This window comes from Cyanistes caeruleus, chromosome 28, assembly GCF_971803275.1.
Source record: "Cyanistes caeruleus chromosome 28, bCyaCae1.hap1.1, whole genome shotgun sequence".
NCBI lineage: Eukaryota > Metazoa > Chordata > Aves > Passeriformes > Paridae > Cyanistes > Cyanistes caeruleus.
This window is the reverse complement of record NC_141728.1, coordinates 873,680-892,545: the sequence shown is the minus strand read 5'-3', so window position 1 is coordinate 892,545 and position 18,866 is coordinate 873,680. Positions and strand designations below refer to the sequence as shown.

General features: G+C 50.5%; 2 protein-coding genes across 2 annotated transcripts in view; both read left to right on the top strand.

The window, feature by feature from the left end:
* PSMC4 (proteasome 26S subunit, ATPase 4) overlaps positions 1 to 18,866 on the top strand; it is a 277,421-nt gene that overhangs the window by 22,520 nt on the left and 236,035 nt on the right. The gene's annotated exons all lie outside the window — the stretch shown is intronic.
* Positions 1 to 18,866, top strand: part of MEGF8 (multiple EGF like domains 8) — a 172,158-nt gene that overhangs the window by 10,557 nt on the left and 142,735 nt on the right. The window contains exons 4-6 of the mRNA XM_086864863.1: positions 2,643 to 2,823; positions 6,628 to 6,725; positions 8,197 to 8,394. Coding sequence (XP_086720989.1) covers positions 2,643 to 2,823; positions 6,628 to 6,725; positions 8,197 to 8,394 — 477 coding nt within the window. The remainder of the gene's footprint in view (positions 1 to 2,642; positions 2,824 to 6,627; positions 6,726 to 8,196; positions 8,395 to 18,866) is intronic.

Below are 18,866 nucleotides of genomic sequence, written 5' to 3'. Positions count from 1 at the left end.
GGGCCCCAAAACTTTTGGGATTTGAATTTTGGGACCCCAAAACTTTTGGGATTGAAACTTTGTGACCCCAAAATTTTTGGGATTGGAATTTTGTGACCCCAAATCTTTTGGGATTTTGGGTTTTGTGACCCCAAAACTTTTGGGATTTTTGGGCCCCAAAACTTTTGGAATTTTTGGGCCCCAAAACTTTTGGGATTGGAGCTTTGGGACCCCAAAACTTTTGGGATTTTGAGCTTTGGGACCCCAAAACTTTTGGGATTTTTGGGCCCCAAAACTTCTGGGATTTGAATTTTGTGACCCCAAAACTTTTGGGATTTAAACTTTTAGGACCCCAAAATTTTGGGATTTGAATTTTGTGACCCCAAAACTTCTGGGATTTGAATTTTAGGACCCCAAAACTTTTGGGATTTTTGGGCCCCAAAACTTTTGGAATTGAAATTTTGGGACCCCAAAACTTTTGGGATTTGAATTTTAAGACCCCAAAACTTTTGGGATTGAAACTTTGTGACCCCAAAACTTTTGGGATTTGAATTTTGGGACCCCAAAATTTTTGGGATTGAGGATTTGGAACCCCAAAACTTTTGGGATTTAAACTTTGTGACCCAAAAACTTTTGAGATTTTTGGGCCCCAAAACTTTTGGGATTTGAATTTTAGGACCCCAAAACTTTTGGGATTTAAATTTTAGGACCCCAAAACTTTTAGGATTTTGGGTTTTGTGACCCCAAAACTTTTGGGATTGAAACTTTTGGACCCCAAAAACTTTTGGGATTTGAATTTTAGGACCCCAAAACTTTTGGGATTGAGGATTTGGGACCCCAAAAACTTTTGGGATTTGAATTTTAAGACCCCAAAACTTTTGGGATTTTGGGCTTTGGGACCCCAAAACTTTTGGGATTGGAATTTTGAGACCCCAAAACTTTTGGGATTTAAACTTTGGGACCCCAAAACTTTTGGGATTGAAACTTTGGGACCCCAAAACTTTTGGGATTTGAATTTTGTGACCCCAAATCTTTTGGGATTTTTGGACCCCAAAAACTTTTGGGATTTGAATTTTAGGACCCCAAAACTTTTAGGATTTTGGGCTTTGGGACCCCAAAACTTTTGGGATTGAAACTTTGGGACCCCAAAACTTCTGGGATTTGAATTTTAAGACCCCAAAACTTTTGGGATTTGAATTTTGGGACCCCAAAACTTTGGGATTTGAAACTTTGGGACCCCAAAACTTTTGGGATTTGAATTTTGTGACCCCAAAACTTCTGGGATTTGAATTTTGGGACCCCAAAATTTTTGGGATTTTTGGGCCCCAAAACTTTTGGGATTTGAAACTTTGAGACCCCAAAAACTTTTGGGATTTTGGGTTTTGGGACCCCAAAACTTTTGGGATTAAAATTTTAGGACCCCAAAACTTTTGGGATTTTTGGACCCCAAAACTTTTGGGATTTGAATTATAGGACCCCAAAACTTTTGAGATTTAAATTTTAGGACCCCAAAAGTTTTGGGATTTTGGGTTTTGTGACCCCAGAACTTTTGGGATTGAGGATTTGGGACCCCAAAACTTTTGGGATTTTTGGGCTTTGTGACCCCAAAACTTTTAGGATGAAAAACCCAAAACCCCCAAATTCCTTCAGTGCCGTTTTCATCCCACCCCAACCCTTCCCCAAACGTTTTTTGGGGTGTCCCCCGTGCCAATTTTGGGGTTTTTTGGGGTGTCCCCCGTGCCAATTTTGGGGTTTTTTGGGGTCTCCCCCGTGCCGATTTTGGGGTTTTTTGGGGTGTCCCCCGTGCCAATTTTGGGGTGTCCCCCGTGCCAATTTTGGGGTTTTTTGGGGTCTCCCCCGTGCCGATTTTGGGGTTTTTTGGGGTGTCCCCCGTGCCAATTTTGGGGTGTCCCCCGTGCCAATTTTGGGGTTTTTTGGGGTGTCCCCCGTGCCAATTTTGGGGTGTCCCCCGTGCCAATTTTGGGGTTTTTTGGGGTGTCCCCCGTGCCAATTTTGGGGTTTTTTGGGGTGTCCCCCGTGCCAGTTTTGGGGTGTCCCCCGTGCCAATTTTGGGGTTTTTTGGGGTCTCCCCCGTGCCGATTTTGGGGTTTTTTGGGGTCTCCCCCGTGCCAATTTTGGGGTGTCCCCCGTGCCGATTTTGGGGTTTTTTGGGGTCTCCCCCGTGCCAATTTTGGGGTTTTTTGGGGTCTCCCCCGTGCCAATTTTGGGGTTTTTTGGGGTCTCCCCCGTGCCAATTTTGGGGTTTTTTGGGGTGTCCCCCGTGCCAATTTTGGGGTGTCCCCCGTGCCAATTTTGGGGTTTTTTGGGGTCTCCCCCGTGCCAATTTTGGGGTTTTTTGGGGTGTCCCCCGTGCCGATTTTGGGGTGTCCCCCGTGCCAATTTTGGGGTTTTTTGGGGTGTCCCCCGTGCCGATTTTGGGGTCTCCCCCATGCTGATTTTGGGGTTTTTTGGGGTGTCCCCCGTGCCAATTTTGGGGTTTTTTGGGGTCTCCCCCGTGCCAATTTTGGGGTGTCCCCCGTGCCAATTTTGGGGTTTTTTGGGGTCTCCCCCGTGCCAATTTTGGGGTTTTTTGGGGTCTCCCCCGTACCGATTTTGGGGTTTTTTGGGGTGTCCCCCATCCTAATTTTGGGGTTTTTTTTCAGGATTCGGGGCTGTGCGAGTGCCAGCCGGGGTTTTTGGGGTTCTCCTGTGAGCTGTCCCTGGGGGATTCTCGGGGTGAGGGTCGCTGGTACCTCCTCAGCTCCGGGGACCCCCAATTCCGACCCCGAACGGCGGCAGCCGGCGCCGTCCTGCCCGGGACCGGCATGCTCTACGTCTTTGGGGGTACACTGGGGGGTTTGGGGGGATCTGGGGGGTTTGGGGGCGCCGTCCTGCCCGGCACCGGCATGCTCTACGTCTTTGGGGGTACACTGCGGGGTTTGGGGGTACACTGGGGGGTTTGGGGGGGATTTGGGGGGGTTTGGGGGTACACTGGGGGGATTTGGGGGGGATCTGGGGGGGGTTTGGGGGGATTTGGGGGGGTTTGGGGGTACACTGGGGGGTTTGGGGGGGTTTGGGGGGGATCTGGGGGGATTTGGGGTGTTTTAGGGGGGGTTTGGGGTGTTTTGGGGGGGATCTGGGGGGGTTTGGGGGTACACTGGGGGGGTTTGGGGGTGCTGTCCTGCCCGGGACCGGCATGCTCTACGTCTTTGGGGGTACACTGGGGGGTTTGGGGGTACACTGGGGGGTTTGGGGGGATTTGGGGGGGGTTTGGGGGGGTTTGGGGGGGATCTGGGGGGATTTGGGGGGATTTGGGGGGGTTTGGGGGGGATTTGGGGGGGTTTGGGGGCGCTGTCCTGCCCGGGACCGGCATGCTCTACGTCTTTGGGGGTACACTGCGGGGTTTGGGGGTACACTGGGGGGTTTGGGGGGATTTGGGGGGGTTTGGGGTAGTTTGGGGGGGTTTGGGGGGGATCAGGGTGGATTTAGGGGGGATTTAGGGGGGATCTGGGGGGGTTTGGGGGGGTTTGGGGGGGATCTGGGGGGGTTTGGGGGTGCCGTCCTGCCCGGCACCGGCATGCTCTACGTCTTTGGGGGTACACTGGGGGGTTTGGGGGGGATTTGGGGGGGATCTGGGGGGATTTGGGGGTACACTGGGGGGGTTTGGGGGGGATTTGGGGGGGATTTGGGAGGATATGGGGTGAATTTGGGGGGTTTGGGAGGGATTTGGGGGTACACTGGGGGGTTTGGGGGTACACTGGGGGGGTTTGGGGGTACACTGGGGGGTTTGGGGGGGATCTGGGGGGTTTTAGGGGGGATCTGGGTGGGGTTTGGGGGGGATTTGGGGGGTTTTAGGGGGGTTTGGGGGTGCTGTCCTGCCCGGGACCGGCATGCTCTACGTCTTTGGGGGTACACTGGGGGGTTTGGGGGTACACTGGGGGGCTTTGGGGGGGGTTTGGGGGGGTTTGGGGGGATTTGGGGGGGTTTGGGGGGGTTTGGGGGGGTTTGGGGGTGCTGTCCTGCCCGGCACCGGCATGCTCTACGTCTTTGGGGGTACACTGCGGGGTTTGGGGGGGATCTGGGGAGGATTTGGGGTGTTTTAGGGGGGGTTTGGGGGGTTTGGGGGGATTTGGGGGGGATTTGGGGTGTTTTAGGGGGGTTTGGGGGGGTTTGGGGGTACACTGGGGGTGTTTTTAGGGGGGTTTGGGGGTGCTGTCCTGCCCGGCACCGGCATGCTCTACGTCTTTGGGGGTACACTGCGGGGTTTGGGTGGGTTTGGGGGGTTTGGGGGTACACTGGGGGGGTTTGGGGGGATTTGGGGGGTTTGGGGGGGATCTGGGGGGATCTGGGGGGGTTTGGGGTGTTTTAGGGGGGATTTGGGGGGGTTTAGGGGGGTTTAGGGGGGTTGGGGGGGATTTGGGGGTACACTGGGGGGGTTTGGGGGGGGTTGGGGGTGTTTTAGGGGGGATCTGGGGGGGTTTGGGGGCGCCGTCCTGCCCGGCACCGGCATGCTCTACGTCTTTGGGGGTACACTGGGGGGTTTGGGGGTACACTGGGGGGGTTTGGGGGTGCTGTCCTGCCCGGGACCGGCATGCTCTACGTCTTTGGGGGTACACTGGGGGGTTTAGGGGGGGATCTGGGGGGGTTTGGGGTGAATTTGGGGTGAATTTGGGGTGTTTTAGGGGGGGGTTGGGGGGATTTGGGGGGATTTGGGGTGTTTTAGGGGGGATTTGGGGGTACACTGGGGGGTTTGGGGGGGATTTGGGATGGTTTGGGGGTACACTGGGGGGTTTGGGGGTACACTGGGGGGGTTTGGGGGGATTTGGGGGGGATTTGGGGGGGATTTGGGGGGGATTTGGGGGTACACTGGGGGGGTTTGGGGGTGCTGTCCTGCCCGGGACCGGCATGCTCTACGTCTTTGGGGGTACACTGGGGGGTTTGGGGGGGATTTGGGGTGTTTTAGGGGGGGTTTGGGGGTACACTGGGGGCTTTGGGGGGGATTTGGGGGGATTTGGGGGGGATTTGGGGGATTTGGGGGGGATTTGGGGGTACACTGGGGGGGTTTGGGGGTGCTGTCCTGCCCGGGACCAGCATGCTCTACGTCTTTGGGGGTACACTGGGGGATTTGGGGGGGATTTGGGGTGTTTTAGGGGGGGTTTGGGGGGATTTGGGGGGGATTTGGGGGGGATTTGGGGTGAATTTGGGGTGAATTTGGGGGGGTTTGGGGGGGATTTGGGGGGGATTTGGGGGGGTTTGGGGGTGCTGTCCTGCCCGGGACCGGCATGCTCTACGTCTTTGGGGGTACACTGCGGGGTTTGGGGGTACACTGGGGGGTTTGGGGGTACACTGGGGGGGTTTGGGGGGTTTTAGGGGGGGTTTGGGGGTGAATTTGGGGTGTTTTGGGGGGGATCTGGGGGGGTTTGGGGGTGCTGTCCTGCCCGGGACCGGCATGCTCTACGTCTTTGGGGGTACACTGGGGGCTTTGGGGGGGATTTGGGGGGATTTGGGGGGGATTTGGGGGTGTTTTAGGGGGGATTTGGGGGGATCTGGGGGGATTTGGGGGGGTTTGGGGGGGATTTGGGGGGGTTTGGGGGTGCTGTCCTGCCCGGCACCGGCATGCTCTACGTCTTTGGGGGTACACTGGGGGGGATTTGGGGGGGATTTGGGGGGATTTGGGGGGATATGGGGTGAATTTGGGGGGTTTGGGGGGGATTTGGGGGGGTTTGGGGAGATTTTTGGGGCATTTTTAGGGGGATTCTGGGGGAATTTAGGGGATTTTGAGGGGGATTTGGGGGAATTTTGGGGGGATTTTGGGGGTGGTTTTGGGGTTTTTGGGGGGATTTGGGGGGATTTTGGGGGTGTGGGGGGGATTTTGGGGGGATTTTGGGGATTTTAGAGATTTTGGGGGGATTTGGGGGAAATTTGGGGGGATTTTGGGGAAATTTGGGGGGATTTGGGGGATTTTAGAGGGATTTTGGGGGGATTTTGTGGAAATTTGGGGGGATTTGGGGGCATTTTGGGGCGTTTTTAGGGGGATTTTGGGAGATTTGGGGGCTTTTGTGGTGATTTTGAGGAGATTTCGGTGAATTTTGGGGGGGTTTTGGGGGGATTTTGGGGAGATTTGGGGGGATTTGGGGGGATTTTGGGGAAATTTGGGGGATTTTGGGGAGATTTGGGGGGATTTGGGGGGGATTTTGGGGAAATTTGGGGGATTTGGGGGGATTTTGGGGGGAATTTGGGGGTGGTTTGGGGGATTTGGGGGTTTGGGAAGGAAATTGGGGGTTTTGGGGAGGATTTTGGGGGGATTTGGGTGGATTTGGAAGGGATTTGGGAAGATTTGGGGAGATTTCTTGGGGGTTTTGGGAGGATTTTGGGGGGTTTTGGGGTTTTGGGAGGGAATTTGGGGTGATTTGGTGAAATTTGGGTGGATTTTGGGGGAGTTTTGGGGTTTTTTGGGGATTTTGGGGAGGGGTCCTGGGATTTGAACAGAGCAAGACCCTGGGAGGTTTTTTGGTTTTTTTTTCCAATTTTTTGGTGTTTTTTAATTGAATTTTTTCGGGGTTTTTTTTTTTGGGGGGTGAATTTGGGGGGATTTTGGGGGTTTTTGGGAATTTGGGGAGGGGTCCTGACCCTTTTCCCACCCCCCAGGATGGGACCTGAACGAGCCCCTGGGGGATTTGGTCCGGTTCAACTTCAGCTCCAACCGCTGGGAACGAGTCCCGGAGACCCCCGGGAGCCCCGTCCCGGTCAGACCCCTCCCCAAATACCCCCAAAACACCCCAAAATCACCCCAAATCACCCCAAAATCACCCAAAATCCATCCAAAATCACCCCAAAATCACCCCAAATCACCAAAAATCACCCCAAAATCCACCCAAATCCATCCAAATCCACCCAAAATCACCCCAAAATCCACCCAAAATCACCCCAAATCACCCAAAATCAACCCAAATCCATCCAAAATCACCCCAAATCACCCCAAATCACCCCAAAATCCACCAAAATCACCCCAAAATCACCCAAAATCACCCCAAAATCCACCCAAATCACCCCAAATCCATCCAGATCCACCAAAATCACCCCAAATCACCCCAAATCACCCCAAAATCACCCAAAATCACCCCAAATCACCAAAAATCACCCAAAATCACCCCAAATCACCCCAAAATCACCCCAAATGCCCCAAAATCACCCCAAAATCACCCCAAAATCACCCAAAATCAACCCCAAATCACCCCAAATCCATCCAAAATCACCCCAAAATCAACCCAAATCAACCCAAATCATCCAAAATCCACCCAAATCACCCCAAATCCACCCAAAATCAACCCCAAATCACCCCAAATCCATCCAAAATCACCCCAAATCACCCCAAATCACCCCAAAATCACCCCAAAATCACCCCAAATCAGCCCAAATCCACCCCAAAATCACCCAAAATCACCCAAAATCACCCCAAAATCCACCCAAATCACCCCAAAATCACCCAAAATTCCCCAAAATCCACCCAAAATAACCCCAAATCCACCCAAAATAATCCCAAAATCACCCCAAATCACCCCAAATCCACCCCAAATCAACCCAAATCCACCCAAAATAATCCCAAAATCACCCCAAATCACCCCAAATCCACCCCAAAATCACGCCAAAATCACCCAAAATCAGCCCAAAATCACCCAAAATCCAACCAAAATCACCCCAAAATCACCCTAAATCACCCCAGAATCACCCAAAATCACCCAAATCCCCAATTCCCCACCCCAAACCCCCCCAAATTTGGGTTTTTTCCCCCAAACCCCCCCAAATTTTCAATTTCTCCCCCCAAATCCCACCCAAACCCCCCCAAATTTTGGATTTCTCCCCCCAAATCCCACCCAAATCCCCCCCAAATCCCACCCCAAACCCCCCAAATCCCCAATTCCCCACCCCAAACACCCCCAAATTTGGGATTTTTCCCCCCAAATCCCCCCCAAATCCCACCCCAAACCCCCCCAAATCCCCCCCAGATCCCCAATTCCCCACCCCAAACTCCCCCAAATTTTGGATTTCTCCCCCCAAATCCCCCCCAAGTCCCCCCATATTTTCAATTTCTTCCCCCAAATCCCACCCAAATCCCCCCCAAGTTACCCCAAACCCCCCTAAATTTTGAATTTCTCCCCCCCAAATGTTGAATTTCACCCCCCAAATGTTGCTTTTCCCCCCCAAATGTCCCCCCAGGCCCCCCGGCACTCGCACTCGGCCGTGGCCTGGGGGGACGCCCTGGTGATTTTTGGGGGGCAGCTGCGGGGGGGGGCTCTGAGCAATGAGCTGTGGGCCCTGGAGCCCCTCGGGGGGGGCTGGAGGCGGCTGCAGCCCCCCCAAATCACCCCCAAACTTTCCATTCCTCACCCCAAACCCCCCCAGATCCCCAATTCCCCACCCCAAACCCCCCCAAATCCCCCCCAAATCCCACCCCAAACCCCCCCAAATCCCCAATTCCCCACCCCAAACACCCCCAGATCCCCAATTCCCCACCCCAAACCCCCCCAGATCCCCCCCAAATCCCACCCCAAACCCCCCCAGATCCCCCCCAAATCCCACCCCAAACCCCCCCAGATCCCCCCCAAATCCCACCCCAAACCCCCCCAAATCCCCAAATCCCACCCCAAACCCCCCCCAGATCCCCAATTCCCCACCCCAAACACCCCCAAATTTGGGATTTTTCCCCCCAAATCCCACTCCAATCCCCCCCAAATCCCCCAAAATCCCCCCAAATTTTGCTTTTTCCCCCCCAAATGTTGAATTTCCCCCCCCAAACCCCCCCAAATTTTGAATTTCTCCCCCCAAATTTTGGATTTCCCCCCCCAAACCCCCCCAAATTTGGGATTTTTCCCCCCAAATCCCCCCCAAATTTTGGATTTCTCCCCCCAAATCCCACCCAAACCCCCCAAATCCCCCCCAAATTTTGCTTTTTCCCCCCCAAATTTTGAATTTCTCCCCCCAAACTCTCCCAAACCCCCCCAAATTTTGGATTTCTCCCCCCAAATGTTGAATTTCTCCCCCCAAATCTCCCCCAAATTTTGGATTTCTCCCCCCAAATCCCCCCCAAACCCCCCCAAATGTTGAATTTCCCCCCCCAAACCCCCCCAAATGTTGAATTTCCCCCCCAAACGTTGAATTTCCCCCCCAAATGTGGCTGTGAATTCCTCCCCAGGCCCCCCGGCACTCGCACTCGGCCGTGGCCTGGGGGGACGCCCTGGTGATTTTTGGGGGGCAGCTGCGGGGGGGGGCTCTGAGCAATGAGCTGTGGGCCCTGGAGCCCCTCGGGGGGGGCTGGAGGCGGCTGCAGCCCCCCCAAATCACCCCCAAACTTTCCATTCCTCACCCCAAACCCCCCCAGATCCCCAATTCCCCACCCCAAACCCCCCCAGATCCCCAATTCCCCACCCCAAACACCCCCAAAATTGGGATTTCTCCCCCCAAATCCCCCCCAAATTTTCAATTTCTTCCCCCAAATCCCACCCAAATCCTCCCCAAGTCCCCCCAAACCCCCCTAAATTTTGAATTTCTCCCCCCAAACCCCCCCAAATCCCCCCCAAACCCCCCCAAACCCCCCAAACCCCCCCAAATTTTGAATTTCTCCCCCCAAATCCCACCCAAATCCCCCCAAATTTTGGATTTCTCCCCCCCAATCCCCCCAAATTTTGGATTTCTCCCCCCAAATGTTGAATTTCCCCCCCCAAACCCCCCCAAATTTTGAATTTCTCCCCCCAAATTTTGGATTTCCCCCCCCAAACCCCCCCAAATTTGGGATTTTTCCCCCCAAATCCCCCCCAAATTTTGGATTTCTCCCCCCAAATCCCACCCAAACCCCCCAAATCCCCCCCAAATTTTGCTTTTTCCCCCCCAAATTTTGAATTTCTCCCCCAAAACTCCCCCAAACCCCCCCAAATTTTGGATTTGTCCCCCCAAATGTTGAATTTCCCCCCCCAAGCCCCCCCAAATTTTGGATTTCCCCCCCCAAATTTTGGATTTCTCCCCCCAAATGTTGCATTTCCCCCCCCAAACCCCCCCAAATGTTGAATTTCACCCCCCAAATGTTGCTTTTCCCCCCCAAATGTGGCTGTGAATTCCTCCCCAGGCCCCCCGGCACTCGCACTCGGCCGTGGCCTGGGGGGACGCCCTGGTGATTTTTGGGGGGCAGCTGCGGGGGGGGGCTCTGAGCAATGAGCTGTGGGCCCTGGAGCCCCTCGGGGGGGGCTGGAGGCGGCTGCAGCCCCCCCAAATCACCCCCAAACTTTCCATTCCTCACCCCAAACCCCCCCAAATCCCCCCCAAATCCCACCCCAAACCCCCCCAAATCCCCAAATCCCCACCCCAAACCCCCCCAAATCCCCCCCAAATCCCACCCCAAACCCCCCCAGATCCCCAATTCCCCACCCCAAACCCCCCCAAATCCCCCCCAAATCCCACCCCAAACCCCCCCAAAATTGGGATTTTTCCCCCCAAATCCCCCCCAAATTTTCAATTTCTCCCCCCAAACCCCCCCCAAACACCCCCAAATCCTGAATTTCTCCCCCCAAATTTTGAATTTCTCCCCCCAAATCCCCCCCAAATCCCCCCCAAGTTCCCCCAAACCCCCCCAAATTTTGAATTTCTCCCCCCAAATGTTGAATTTCCCCCCCCAAACCCCCCCAAATGTTGAATTTCTGCCCCCAAATCCCCCCCAAAGCCCCCCAAATTTTGAATTTCTCCCCCCAAATCCCACCCAAATCCCCCCCAAGTCCCCGCAAACCCCCCCAAATTTGGGATTTCTCCCCCCAAATTTTGAATTTCCCCCCCCAAACCCCCCCAAATTTTGGATTTCTCCCCCCAAATGTTGAATTTCCCCCCCAAACCCCCCCAAAGCCCCCCAAATTTTGAATTTCTCCCCCCAAATCCCACCCAAATTTTGATTTTCTCCCCCCAAATCCCCCCCAAACCCCCCCAAACCCCCCAAAAATTTTGCTTTTCTCCCCCCAAATGTTGAATTTCCCCCCCCAACCCCCCCCAAATGTTGAATTTCTGCCCCCAAATTTTGGATTTCTCCCCCCAAATGTTGAATTTCCCCCCCCAAGCCCCCCCAAATGTTGCTTTTCCCCCCCAAATGTGGCTGTGAATTCCTCCCCAGGCCCCCCGGCACTCGCACTCGGCCGTGGCCTGGGGGGACGCCCTGGTGATTTTTGGGGGGCAGCTGCGGGGGGGGGCTCTGAGCAATGAGCTGTGGGCCCTGGAGCCCCTCGGGGGGGGCTGGAGGCGGCTGCAGCCCCCCCAGAGCCCCCCCCAGAGCCCCCCGCCCCTGGCGGCGCACGCGGCAGCGCTGGTGGATGGAGAGTGGCTCTACGTGTTCGGGGGTGAGCAACGGCCGGGGCAGGGATGGCAACGGGGGGGGAAATCCAAAATTTGGGGGGGATTCAAAATTTGGGGGGGAATTCAAAATTTGGGGGGAGGAATTGAAAATTTGGGGGGGATTTTGGGGGGGTTTGGGGATGAGGAATTGAAAATTGGGGGGGGAAATTGAAAATTTGGGGGGGAAATTGAAAATTTGGGGAGGAAATTCAAAATTTGGGGGGGTTTGGGGGGAATTTTGGGGGAGAAATTGAAAATTTGGGGGGGTTTGGGGGGAGGAATTCAAAATTTGGGGGGAGAAATTCAAAATTTGGGGGGATTTGGAGAGGATTTGGGGGGAGAAATTGAAAATTTGGGTGGAAAAATTCAAAATTTGGGGGGGAGGAATTGAAAATTTGGGGGGGAAATTGAAAATTTGGGGGGGTTTGGGGATGAGAAAGTGAAAATTTGGGGGGAGGAATTGAAAATTTGGGGGGGGAAATTGAAAATTTGGGGGGGCTTGGGGGGAGGAATTGAAAATTTGGGGGGGAAATTGAAAATTTGGGGGGGTTTGGGGATGAGAAAGTGAAAATTTGGGGGGAAATTGAAAATTTGGGGGGGAAATTGAAAATTTGGGGAGGAAATTCAAAATTTGGGGGGGTTTGGGGGGAATTTTGGGGGAGAAATTGAAAATTTGGGGGGGTTTGGGGGGAGGAATTCAAAATTTGGGGGGAGAAATTCAAAATTTGGGGGGATTTGGAGAGGATTTGGGGGGAGAAATTGAAAATTTGGGTGGAAAAATTCAAAATTTGGGGGGGAGGAATTGAAAATTTGGGGGGGAAATTGAAAATTTGGGGGTGTTTGGGGATGAAAAAGTGAAAATTTGGGGGGAGGAATTGAAAATTTGTGGGGAGGAATTGAAAATTTGGGGGGGAAATTGAAAATTTGGGGGGGTTTGGGGGTGAGAAAGTGAAAATTTGGGGGATTTTGGGGGGGTTTGGGGATGAGAAATTGAAAATTTGGGGGGAGGAATTGAAAATTTGGGGGGGAGAAATTGAAAATTTGGGGGGAGAAATTCAAAATTTGGGGGGATTTGGAGAGGATTTGGGGGGAGAAATTGAAAATTTGGGGGGGTTTGGGGGGAGAAATTCCAAATTTGGGGGGGTTTGGGGATGAGAAAGTGAAAATTTGGGGGGAAATTGAAAATTTGGGGGGGAGAAATTGAAAATTTGGGGGGAAATTGAAAATTTGGGGGGGGAAATTGAAAATTTGGGGGGGCTTGGGGGGAGGAATTGAAAATTTGGGGGGATTTGGGGGGAGAAATTCCAAATTTGGGGGGGAAACTCAAAATTTGGGGGGATTTTGGGGGGGTTTGGGGATGAGGAATTGAAAATTGGGGGGGGAAATTGAAAATTTGGGGGGAGAAATTCAAAATTTGGGGGGGGTTTGGGGGGTTTGGGGATGAGAAATTGAAAATTTGGGGGATTTTGGGAGGATTTGGGGGGAGAAATTGAAAATTTGGGGGGGAAATTGAAAATTTGGGGGGCAATTCAAAATTTGGGGGAGTTTTGGGGGGGGTTTGGGGGGAGAAATTGAAAATTTGGGGGGGAGGAATTGAAAATTTGGGGGAGAAATTCCAAATTTGGGGGGAGGAATTCAAAATTTGGGGGGGATTTGGGGGGAGGAATTGAAAATTTGGGGAGAGAAATTCAAAATTGGGGGGGTTTGGGGGGAGAAATTGAAAATTTGGGGGGAGGAATTGAAAATTTGGAGGGGTTTGGGGAGAGAAATTCCAAATTTCGGGGGGGTTTGGGGGGAGAAATCCAAAATTTGGGGGTGGTTTGGGGGGGTTTGGGTATGAGAAATTGAAAATTTGGGGGATTTTGGGGGGGTTTGGGGGGAGAAATTCAAAATTTGGGGGGAGGAATTGAAAATTTGGGGGGGAGAAATTGAAAATTTGGGGGGAGAAATTCAAAATTTGGGGGGGTTTGGGGATGAAAAAGTGAAAATTTGGGGGGAGGAATTGAAAATTTGGGGGGGAAATTGAAAATTTGGGGGGGTTTGGGGGGAGAAATCCAAAATTTGGGGGGGCTTGGGGGGAGAAATTGAAAATTTGGGGGGGAAATTCAAAATTTGGGGGGATTTTGGGGGAGTTTGGGTGGAGAAATTGAAAATTTGGGGGGGCTTGGGGGGAGGAATTCAAAATTTGGGGGGGGAAATTGAAAATTTGGGGGGGAATTCAAAATTTGGGGGGGAATTCAAAATTTGGGGGGGAGGAATTGAAAATTTGGGGGGGAAATTGAAAATTTGGGGGGGTTTGGAGAGGATTTGGGGGGAGAAATTGAAAATTTGGGGGGGAAATTGAAAATTTGGGGGGCAATTCAAAATTTGGGGGAGTTTTGGGGGGGGTTTGGGGGGAGAAATTGAAAATTTGGGGGGGAGGAATTGAAAATTTGGGTGGGGAAATTCAAAATTTGGGGGGAGGAATTCAAAATTTGGGGGGGATTTGGGGGGAGGAATTGAAAATTTGGGGAGAGAAATTCAAAATTGGGGGGGTTTGGGGGGAGAAATTGAAAATTTGGGGGGGTTTGGGGGGAGGAATTCAAAATTTGGGGGGAGGAATTGAAAATTTGGGAGGAAAAATTCAAAATTTGGGGGGAGGAATTGAAAATTTGGGGGGGAGGAATTGAAAATTTGGGGGGGAAATTGAAAATTTGGGGGGGTTTGGGGATGAGAAAGTGAAAATTTGGGGGATTTTGGGGGGGTTTGGGGATGAGAAATTGAAAATTTGGGGGGAGGAATTGAAAATTTGGGGGGGAGAAATTGAAAATTTGGGGGGAGAAATTCAAAATTTGGGGGGATTTGGAGAGGATTTGGGGGGAGAAATTGAAAATTTGGGGGGGTTTGGGGGGAGAAATTCCAAATTTGGGGGGGTTTGGGGATGAGAAAGTGAAAATTTGGGGGGAAATTGAAAATTTGGGGGGGAGAAATTGAAAATTTGGGGGGAAATTGAAAATTTGGGGGGGCTTGGGGGGAGGAATTGAAAATTTGGGGGGGCTTGGGGGGGAGGAAATTAAAAATTTGGGGGGGAAATTGAAAATTTCGGAGGAAAAATTCAAAATTTGGGGGGGTTTTGGGGGGTTTGGGGGGAGAAATTGAAAATTTGGGGGGGTTTGGGGGGAGAAATGCCAGGTTTGGGGGGTTTTGGGGATGAGAAAGTGAAAATTTGGGGGTGTTTGGGTGGAGAAATTCAAAATTTGGGGGGAAAAATTTAAAATTTCGGGGCTGTTGGGGGAAGAAATTCAGGATTCGGGGGAAGAAATTCAGGATTTGGGGGGGTTTGGGGATGAAAAAGTGAAAATTTGGGGGGGAAATTCAAAATTTGGGGGGATTTTGGAGGGGTTTGGGGGCAGAAATTGAAAATTTGGGGGGGATTTTGGGGGGGTTTGGGGATGAGGAATTGAAAATTGGGGGGGGAAATTGAAAATTTGGGGGGAGGAATTGAAAATTTGGGGGGAGGAATTGAAAATTTGGGGGGGAAATTGAAAATTTGGGGGGGGAAATTGAAAATTTGGGGAGGAAATTCAAAATTTGGGGGGGGAAATTGAAAATTTGGGGGGGCTTGGGGGGAGAAATCCAAAATTTGGGGGGGCTTGGGGGGAGGAATTGAAAATTTGGGGGGGAGAAATTGAAAATTTGGGGGGATTTGGAGAGGATTTGGGGGGAGAAATTGAAAATTTGGGGGGGCTTGGGGGGAGAAATTCAAAATTTGGGGGGGAAATTCAAAATTTGGGGGGATTTTGGGGGGGTTTGGGGGGAGAAATTGAAAATTTGGGGGGGCTTGGGGGGAGGAATTGAAAATTTGGGGAGAGAAATTGAAAATTTGGGGGGAAAATTCAAAATTTGGGGGGGAATTCAAAATTTGGGGGGGAGGAATTGAAAATTTGGGGGGGTTTGGGGGAATTTGGGGAGGATTTGGGTGGATTTAGGGGGAGAAATTCAAAATTTGGGGGGCTTTGGGGGGAGAAATTCCAAATTTGGGGGGGAAATTGAAAATTTGGGGGGGTTTGGGAGGATTTGGGGGGAGAAATTGAAAATTTGGGGGGGTTTGGGGGGAGAAATTCCAAATTTCGGGGGGGTTTGGGGGGGTTTGGGTATGAGAAATTGAAATTTTTGGGGGATTTGGGGGCTTTTGGGGATGAGAAATTGAAAATTTGGGGGGAGGAATTGAAAATTTGGGGGGGATTTGGGGGGAGAAATTCCAAATTTGGGGGGGCTTGGGGGGAGGAATTGAAAATTTGGGGGAAGAAATTGAAAATCTGGGGGGATTTGGGGGGGGAAATTCCAAATTTGGGGGGGTTTGGGGATGAGAAAGTGAAAATTTGGGGGGGTTTGGGGGGAGGAATTGAAAATTTTGGGGGGTTTGGGGAGGATTTTGGGGGAGAAATTGAAAATTCGGGGGGGAAATTGAAGATTTGGGGGGGAAATTCACAATTTGGGGGGAGGAATTGAAAATTTGGGGGGGAAATTGAAAATTTGGGGGGGAAATTCAAAATTTGGGGGGATTTTGGGGGGGCTTGGGGGGAGAAATTGAAAATTTGGGGGGGTTTGGGGGGAGAAATGCCAGATTTGGGGGCATTTGGGGATGAGAAAGTGAAAATTTGGGGGGGTTTGGGGGGAGGAATTCAAAATTTGGGGGGAGAAATTGAAAATTTGGGGGGGAAACTCAAAATTTGGGGGGATTTTGGGGGGGTTTGGGGGGAGAAATTCCAAATTTGGGGGGGAAATTGAAAATTTGGGGGGGTTTGGGGGAATTTGGGGAGGATTTGGGTGGATTTAGGGGGAGAAATTCCAAATTTGGGGGGATTTGGAGGGGTTTGGGGGGAGGAATTGAAAATTTAGGGGGAGAAATCCAAAATTTGGGGTGGTTTGGAGGGAGGAATTCAAAATTTGGGGGGGGAATTCAAAATTTGGGGGGAGGAATTGAAAATTTGGGGAGGAAATTCTAAATTTGGGGGGATTTTCGGGGGGTTTGGGGGGGAAATTGAAAATTTGGGGGGGTTTGGGGATGAGAAAGTGAATATTTGGGGGGGTTTGGGGGGGAGGAATTGAAAATTTGGGGGGGAAATTCAAAATTTGGGGGGAGGAATTCCAAATTTGGGGGGAGGAATTGAAAATTTGGGGGGATTTGGAGAGGATTTGGGGGGAGAAATTGAAAATTTGGGGGGGAGAAATTGAAAATTTGGGGGGGAAATTGAAAATTTGGGGGGATTGGGGGGAGGAATTGAAAATTTGGGGGGATTTTGGGGGGGTTTGGGGTGAGAAATTGAAAATTTGGGGGGAGGAATTGAAAATTTGGGTGGGGAAATTCAAAATTTGGGGGAGAAATTGAAAATTTGGGAGGGTTTGGGGGGAGAAATTCCAAATTTTGGGGGGGTTTGGGGTGGAATTTTGGGGGGGTTTGGGGTGGAATTTTGGGGATTTTTGGGATGGAATTTTTAGGATTTTTGGGGTGGAATTTTTAAGATTTGGGATGGAATTTTTGGGATTTTGGGTGGAATTTTTTAGGATTTTGGGGTGTAATTTTGGGATTTTTGGGTGGAATTTTGGGATTTTTGGGATGGAATTTTGGGGATTTTTGAGGTGGAATTTTGGGATTTTGGGGTGGAATTTTGGGATTTTTTGGGATGGAATTTTTGGGAATTTTTGGGATGAAATTTTTAAGATTTGGGATGGAATTTTTGGGATTTTTGGGTGGAATTTTGGGATTTTTGGGATGGAATTTTGGGATTTTGGGGTGGAATTTGGGGAATTTTGGGGTTTTGGGGTGGAATTTGGGGATTTTTTGGGATGGAATTTTTGGGGTGGAATTTTGTGGATTTTGGGATGGAATTTTTAGGATTTTGGGGTGGAATTTGGGGATTTTTGGGATGGAATTTTGGGATTTTGGGGTGGAATTTTGGGATTTTTGGGTGGAATTTTGGGATTTTTGGGATGGAATTTTTGGGATGGAATTTTTAGGATTTTTGGGATGGAATTTTGGGATTTTGGGATGGGATTTTAGGATTTTTGAGATGGAATTTTGGGGATTTTTGAGGTGGAATTTGGGGATTTTGGGGTGGAATTTTGGGATTTTTTGGGATGGAATTTTTGGGGTGGAATTTTGTGGATTTGGGGATGGAATTTTTAGGATTTTGGGGTGGAATTTGGGGATTTTTGGGATGGAATTTTTGGGGTGGAATTTTAGGATTTTAGGATGGAATTTTAGGATTTTTGGGATGAAACTTCTAGGATTTTGGGATGGAATTTTTAGGATTTTTTGGGATGGAATTTTAGGATTTTGGGATGGAATTTTTAGGATTTTTGGGATGGAATTTTGGGGATTTTTGAGGTGGAATTTGGGGATTTTGGGGTGGAATTTTGGGATTTTTTGGGATGGAATTTTTGGGGTGGAATTTTTGGGATTTTGGGATGGAATTTTTAGGATTTTGGGGTGGAATTTGGGGATTTTTGGGATGGAATTTTGGGATTTTGGGGTGGAATTTTGGGATTTTTGGGTGGAATTTTGGGATTTTTGGGATGGAATTTTTGGGATGGAATTTTTAGGATTTTTGGGATGGAATTTTGGGATTTTGGGATGGGATTTTAGGATTTTTGAGATGGAATTTTGGGGATTTTTGAGGTGGAATTTGGGGATTTTGGGGTGGAATTTTGGGATTTTTTGGGATGGAATTTTTGGGGTGGAATTTTGTGGATTTGGGGATGGAATTTTTAGGATTTTTGGGTGGAATTTGGGGATTTTTGGGTGGAATTTTTAGGATTTTTTGGGTGGAATTTGGGGATTTTTGGGTGGAATTTTTAGGATTTTTTGGGTGGAATTTTGGGGGGGTTTGGGATGGAATTTTGGGGGGGTTTGGGGTGGAATTTTTAGGATTTTTGGGATGAAATTTTTAAGATTTGGGATGGAATTTTTGGGATTTTGGGGTGTAATTTTTTAGGATTTTGGGATGGAATTTTTAGGATTTTTGGGTGGAATTTTGGGGATTTTGGGTGGAATTTGGGAATTTTTGGGATGGAATTTTGGGATTTTTGGGTGGAATTTGGGGATTTTTGGGATGGAATTTTTAGGATTTTTAGGATGGAATTTTAGGCCCCTCCCCCCACCCCCTCCCCCCCTATTTTAACCCTTTCCCGACCACCCCAAAAACCCCCAAAATTATTTTAACCCTTTCCTGACCGCCCCAAAAACCCCCAAAAATTATTTTAACCCTTTCCTGACCACCCCAAAAATTATTTTAACCCTTTCCCGACCTCCCCAAAAACCCCCAAAATTATTTTAACCCTTTCCCAACCACCCCAAAAATTATTTTAACCCTTTCCCAACCACCCCAAAATTATTTTAACCCTTTCCCGACCTCCAAAAACCCCCCAAAATTATTTTAACCCTTTCCCAACCTCCCAAAAATTATTTTAACCCTTTCCCGACCTCCCAAAAACCCCCAAAAATTATTTTAACCCTTTCCTGACCGCCCCAAAAATTA